The 7,157-nt window shown below is 41.8% G+C and overlaps 1 protein-coding gene across 2 annotated transcripts in view; it reads right to left on the bottom strand.

Annotated features, from left to right (window-relative positions):
* Window positions 1-2,726: 2,726 nt before the first annotated feature.
* POLDIP3 (DNA polymerase delta interacting protein 3) overlaps window positions 2,727-7,157 on the bottom strand; it is a 14,851-nt gene continuing 10,420 nt past the window's right edge. For both annotated transcript variants that reach the window (XM_010710189.3, XM_010710202.3), the window contains exons 7-9: window positions 6,588-6,717; window positions 5,672-5,738; window positions 2,727-5,380 (exon numbers count right to left, since the gene is read on the bottom strand). In XM_010710189.3, coding sequence (XP_010708491.1) covers window positions 5,206-5,380; window positions 5,672-5,738; window positions 6,588-6,717 — 372 coding nt within the window. In that variant the 3' untranslated portion in view covers window positions 2,727-5,205. The remainder of the gene's footprint in view (window positions 5,381-5,671; window positions 5,739-6,587; window positions 6,718-7,157) is intronic.

Genomic DNA, 7,157 nt, shown 5'->3' with positions numbered 1-7,157 from the left:
GGCCGCCATCTTAGCGCGGGGGAAGCGGCGGCCCAGGGTGCTGCCGGGAGCTGTAGTCTGCGGCGCTGCTAATGGCGGCGGCTGCGGCGCCGTCAGCGCGCCGAGCCTCTCCCGTTCGCTATAGCGCCCCCATCTCTCCTCAGGTGCAACCCGAAGCATCAGCGCGTACCCGCTCATCACCCAGAGCCACGGCTTGGTCACCTAATGCCGCCAGCGCAGATGGAGGGCAGCGTGCAATGCACTCCACTGGCTGTATTCCCTTTTTTTTTTTTTCTCGGCAAGCACAAGGAGGGGGAACGGGGAAATAGCTCGGCGGTGGTGAAGAAAATCCATCACTGGAGTGATGGACGTCTTTCCATAGGGCACCCATTGAGGACCCCATGAGCCCTCAGCACTGCACAGCTCACTAGGAGCTTTCCAAAGTCCGTATCAAGGTAAAGCCTCAAGGTAAAGCCAACTTGATGCCTCCAAAGCTAATTGTTAAACGTTTTTGTCTGGCACAGCTATAGGTCCAAGGTTGAAACTCCACTCTAAGTTACATTAGCCCTGCTTATCTAGGGAAAACAACCTTCCTGTGATGAAGCATTTCTCTTCAAAGATCCGAGACTGCCATAAATTAGAAACAAGGACAGACACTTTGAAGATCCTTGAGATGAGGCACAGGTCCAAAACAGCACCCGAGAGAAAATGAGATGTCCTTGTGACCAGACATGACTAAGGCAAGGAGGATACCTCCCCAAACAACCAAAGACCACTGAAGACCCCCACAAGTGCAGAAGATTAAAATGTTACGTAACTTTCTACTTGCATAATCCTGTGAATATATAATAGGTAGGTGTGACCTAGGTAGAGCGTAATGAAACTTTTTGGACTACAAAAAGCCAGTGTAGATGGTGTGTATGCTTGGTTTGTGGAGATTTCCCACCCTGTACAGAATAAATCGACATCTCCTCTCTAAACACTTGTCTTTTTGAATGTGTTTCAGGAGATTTAAAATCAACAACAAACCCACTGGCTCAGGTTTTCTGATGGTAAGAAGACAGATGTCACCAGGATCAGAGGGACGCATGTACTGGATGAAAACAAACGTAGGAGGAAGGTAGCTACTATCCTAATCCAAATGTAAGGAGGCATACAACCCAAGTAGGACAAGAGGTTCCTTGTATCTGCAGACTACACAGCCTTTAATTAAGTCAGACACCCACTCTGATCTCCAGAAGAAAGCTGTGACCTCCACCAGGGCTGGGAGGCATTGACTCCAACTTCAACTTGCTTCATAAGGTGGCAGGCAATTTACAGGAACCTTGAACTGAGAACAATACTGTGCACATGCTGGAAGAAGTGCATGCCAAGCATCACAGAAAGCCCACCAAAAGATGGTAATGGAAATGGCAACCAACAGTAGTGCATGAAAAGACTTGCAGAAGGAATGCAATTGTATTGTGCTAAGCAAACAACCAGTGATGCACCAGCAGACGAGGAAAAGTGAAGTTTTCCTTAGCACTGTCTACAATTGTGGAAAACTGTTCTAGTTCAACTTCCCTCCCTGCCCCTTTCTTTCTTCTTCTCTATGTGGCAATGGGACACAGATATGGGAAATAACTGAGCCAGGCACAAAAGATTAAAAGGAGGCAGTAATCTGGGCAAAAGTAGTATCTGTCTGGAGGGGTTATATTGCCCAACAGTTTGGTGACAAAGGTATTTCTATACTTAAGTTCCTCTAGAAATCCTTGGTGAAGGACTACGGAAATATAGTATTATTTTATATAGAAGAATAACACCTAGAGTCCCTGCATTATGATGTGCTCTGACAGGAAGATTATTACACACAGTCATTATTTTTAGCAGTTCTGAAACGAAGACCTCAAAAGCAGCATAAAGCAGCAAATTTGCTTAATCCTAGCAAGGCAAGTAAAAGAAGAAATATTAAAAAGACACATGAAAACACTAAAAGAGAACAGTAGGAACAACTGTTCTTAAAGACTCTTGTCAATCAGGAAACATAAAAGACAACCTTTACAGAAGAAGCTGTATTTATCATGGGAATGGAAGAGAGCACACTCCAAAAGATCTTGAATCAAGACGTATGTATGAGGTGAAAGGCTAGTGAAAATAAGAAATAATACGGACAGCTGACTCAAACAGATATCCAAGTTAATGAACGTTATCAGAGGAAATGGTAAATGCAAGAGCTATGCCAGGCAAACTTGTAAGTCGCTTTAGAAGGCAGCATACTTGAAAAGCGAAGGAAAATAGAGAAACACTATTACAAATTACCTACCACCTACATGTCCTGTTAGCATATTGTGTTAGTACAAGCAGTCAGTATTTCACACACAAGCTTACAATCTCTTAACAGCCTAGAAATGATAAAATTAAATTTTATATGTGTATATATATAAAACCATGCTGCATCAAGGCAAATATGCACAGATGTTAGGTCAGAAGGTGGTAGGTGAGCTCACAGAACATGAACAAGAGTAGCATAATTCCAGGACAGCAAGAAGAAATTTGACAGCTGCAAGGTGAACTGATCGAACAAGCCTAGAATTAACTGCAGGTTACTCTTTCAGTTCCTTCTGAATCAAGCCACTCTATGAAGAGCTAGAAGGCTTGGGTGACTTCAGAGAGTTAACTGACTGTAGGAACAGGAGAGCAATGCACACCAGGACACTACTGTAGGATAAGCCATAGAGAGGTGTTTAGACAATCTCTGACTTGAAGAATTAAAAGAAAATATTTACTGCACAGATCAGAACACAAGTTCTTCCAAGGAAGCATGTTAATATCATCATAATTTATCACGGGTAAGTCAAATAATGCATGACTGAACAGTGAGTTATGGTGCATTTTCTTGCTATTTGGCTTTTGCAATGGACATATGTCAATTAATGAAAAATATGCTTCAGTCTCCCCATTCTTTCAGAATAGACAAGATATGCAATTACAGTGGAAGTCTTCACATTTTCACAGCCTTAATTTTTTAATTATCTGGCTGATAAGGAAAGTACCCTACTTTATCTGGAATAGGTACTCTGACTTCAGAGCTGCAATATTTTTTTAAATTACTTTTAGACTGTCAATAACAAATTGACATTCCTTTCATGTGACAAAGAAATTAGAACTAAGTGGGGGGGGGACAAATCATACCTATCAACAACAATCAGCTAATCCGGATCACCAAAATTAGTAAAGTGTCAATTTTCTTATTCATATACTCTTGCTCTTCCTTCACACTACCAGCTACCTATGGTATTTATTACTGAACCAGGAGCAAGATCAGAGATTTGAAATTTTTTAAAAAGCATGCTTGATTCAATATTGAACTCTTACCTACTGATTTTCAGTTGCTTTACATCATCTACAAAGGCTTAGAATCCAATCTCCGTATAACAAATGTTTATTCAGAAACAGATAATACATAATCTTCTCCAGCCCTAACATTTCTTCCCCTCCCCCCAATTTTTATTAAAACACAATTGTTTGGTGGGTGATCTAAGAAAGGGGAACAACAGCTGTCTTAAGACCCCTCCCTTACAAACATCTGCAGGTCACATGAAGCACCCCACCATACTAGTGTTTTACTAGATTTCCAAACCAAAGAGAATAATCTGAAAAAACAAGTCCTGTCAAGTCCCCAGTTATTTTCCATGGCTAAGAGGATCAGTGTGAGATAAGGAATGGTTTGCACCAGCTAGATAGAGCAAAGAGTTACTAGAGAATAAAAAAGCAAAAGAAACACCGATTTGACCAAGAATTGGGATCTGGACCTACAATGATTACAGAAAGCTCACTGAAGTTCAGCAGACCTGAAAAGAATGGATTAGGTCCGTCTTCTAGCTCAAAGGCTCAAATTCAAATCCCAACCAGATTGTGGCAGTGGCATCTTTTCCTCTCTTATAATTTGAACTAATACAAATGGAGCTACTGGGGCTTCAAACATCCATGACACAAATGCTGTACTGACAAAGTACTGAAGTGCCACCTCGTGGCCTGTAGCGCATCATGGATGTTCATGGGCCAAAGTTGTGTCCTTGTTGCTCACACAGCACATGTGTAACACTCTTCTCCAGTGTCTTCTCTTACAGGGCACTGCCTGCTCACCTCCAAAATCTCTCCTTGCAGCAAGGAAGCACATCGATCATCCTCCAAACCCACCTACGTAAGCTGCAGGCCTGCACAGCAGCCAAACATTGCCCAAATATATATGCCTCTCAAAAAAGTGATTTCTCTTAAGCAAGTGAAGACTGCTTACATGTTAGTACTGGAAAAAGGCCCCAGCTCCTTCCTTTTCATAAAAGGAGACTGGTTAAATCAGAAGGTAAGAAAAAAAAAAACCCTGCATTAGCAGGAAGATGCAAGATAATATATTGGGAACAAAACACCAGGATGTCCTCTAGCTCCAAACACAATCCTGGTTGTTTTTCAGACCAGAAAGGAGAGAGCAACTCCACTCACCCTAAAGGGCTAATAAATTCATTATACAAATGCCAGAGCCTTTTTTCCCCCCCACCTTCAGTATTACCAGACTTGAAGGATCCCTCCCATAGCACAAGAGGTGCAAAATGGGTGCCGCACTCATGCTTATGTCCATTCTGCCCAAAGCTTCCATGGGCTGGCATACACAGTGGGAAACTCAGTTTTTCATGTGTTTTCTCAACGTCACAGCTGCCGAGCAGAAAAATATTCAGCAGTCAGAATTAAACTGTATGCAATTAAATGCATTTAAGTCCAAGATGCAAGATGGCACAATTCCTATATGCAACCACACCTGATTTGGTACCTGGTGCAGAAATTTCTGAACCTATGCGCTGTTCTTGCACGATGAAAATCAAGAGAATGCATCTTTTAGTTAAAGGTAGGTCAGAAGAGAAGAGATTGCCAACCCTTCCTTCAAAGTCTATGTGCACTTTTAATGGCCACTAGGGGCTTTGGAGTAAAGGAGGGAGTTACATGGTATATGCTTAGTAATATTATTACTGGCAGAAGGGGGAGGTTATTCTCTTGGAAAAAAAATCGTGGAAGAAAACTCCAACTATGAAAACAGAAAGTACACACACAAAAGGAAACACTACTGTACAGTAAGGTAGCAATCATAGAAAACAAAAAGATCTTCAAGGCAGGCAAATGCAAAAATCTGCACTCCTGCAGTTTTCTCATTCACAACTTAAACGAGTTTTCCAGTCCACTGCTCACTGCCCCTTCTCAGAGTTTGATTTTGAATTCTGTGGGCTGCACAGATGCAGAGACCCCTGAGGATTTGAAGAGTGCCTTCAAGATGGTATCAGGGTCCACCTCAGCTGTGGGATTTGATGCAGCACTTGCACTTGACCGGCGGGGTTCCCCTTCCTTCTTCACAGAAGGGGTATCACTCAATCGGCTGGAGGATTAAACAAATATACAGACAGCATTTAACCTCTCATTATAAAATAAAATTTAACACAATGCCTGTATTTGCTGTTCTCAGTATTCACCCTTCACATTATAAGAATCCCAGTGCTGAGAACATTATGTAGTGAAACAATATTGCGCTCAACTCAATGAAGAGCCACAGATTAAGAGAATATTCCGAGGACAGTTTGCCAACAGTTTTTCTACCATCCCTTCAGATTCTCCTCAAACAGAATGTGAAAATACATTTGGTTCTTTCCCGTATCCAAAGGGCACTTACAGCAATATAGGCTGGTCTGAGGTGATGACATTTCCATTCATATGAAGGTTACATTTCATTGGCTGACCTAGACAAAAACAGAGTCCTCATCTTAAGATCCCAGTTTTGGAAAACACCAGGTACATCGTGCAGTAGTGCAAGCAACAGATTCCACACATGGAGGACACACAAGAAGGAATAGCTGATATCTTTTCTTACAAAATCAGAGGCAAAAGAGCCACTGAAACACTCAGTGCTGTATGAAGAATTGCACCAATTAACAAAGTACATATTGGTGAAAAGCCCTTATAGATGCACAGTGATCTAATATTCTCAGCTGTCTGTTCTTCATTTGATATTCATAACTTGCCACTCATCCAGAGAAAGCAGCAGCACCCATTTCCAGCTAGAAATTAACAGCTATTTTCAGTCTATAACAAAATGCAGATACATGCAGACTAAGAAGTGCATTGTTCAAGGTTTACAGAGAAGCTGACAGCAATTGTTATAGAAGCCTCATTCAAAATGTCCCTGACTACACCTCGAGACTTTTGCAGATACTAGTTTTACTTGTACTTTGCAAGCAGCTACTCTCTAAGCATTAATTCCTTCCTAAAGACAATCTAGCTCTTGGCACTGGGTTAGAAATAACAGAAATTTGATCTGGAGGTCAAAACAATGGAATCACTGGAAGCCTGCCTCTATCTCTGCGCATTCTCTTTTTGGGAAAAGATTTTCTCTAAACGTTACGTAAATGAATTATCCACGTATCCAACATGCATTACGTTGTCCAGCTATTGAATCAATTTTCTGGCATTTCCTCTCTTGGCAGCACAAGGAGCACTGAAATGCTTTTTAAACTCTCTCCTGAAGTAGAAAACGTTTGTTTTTTTTTTGTTGATTTATCCATCTTCAATGTAACCCTGCTCAAACTTACCATCTAAGCATCTGTTGTTGTATTTCTTATATGCTGTGATTGCATCTTCTTTCTTCACAAAGACTACCTCAGCCACTCCTGGGTGCACCAGCCGGGCTCGCTTCAGAGCACCGCACACACAGAACAACTCCTGAGGACAGAGTGTTAGTCACGACTGTGGTCACAAAAGAAGTACACTGGAACAATGGGTGAGAAAGGCTCAGTTTCCCAATTACATTCCCACTCCTCCTCAGTAAACACATGGCAGAATCTGACCACTGCAACTTGTCTTCATGTGGTTGCTATGACTAAGTACTGGGCATTAGTAAGTAATGCAGGCTGGACAAACCTCTATAATGGCACCAACACGAGCAAAAATGTTTGTGAGCCCGAGTACAGAGCCTTCAACACCATGTTTGTTCTCTGTCTGCTGAGAACAGAAGAACTTCGGTAATTTGCACCTGTGTATAAGTTCAAGGAAAACACTAAACATCACTTGGCTGACGAAGTCTAAGTGATATCAGGTACCTCAGTACGCCCTAGAAATGGCCTTTTCTACCACCTTCTTGAGTCCAGATTTTTTTTTTTTTT

Source organism: Meleagris gallopavo, chromosome 1 (genome assembly GCF_000146605.3).
Source record: "Meleagris gallopavo isolate NT-WF06-2002-E0010 breed Aviagen turkey brand Nicholas breeding stock chromosome 1, Turkey_5.1, whole genome shotgun sequence".
Lineage (NCBI taxonomy): Eukaryota > Metazoa > Chordata > Aves > Galliformes > Phasianidae > Meleagris > Meleagris gallopavo.
This window is presented reverse-complemented; position numbering and strand designations above follow the sequence as displayed.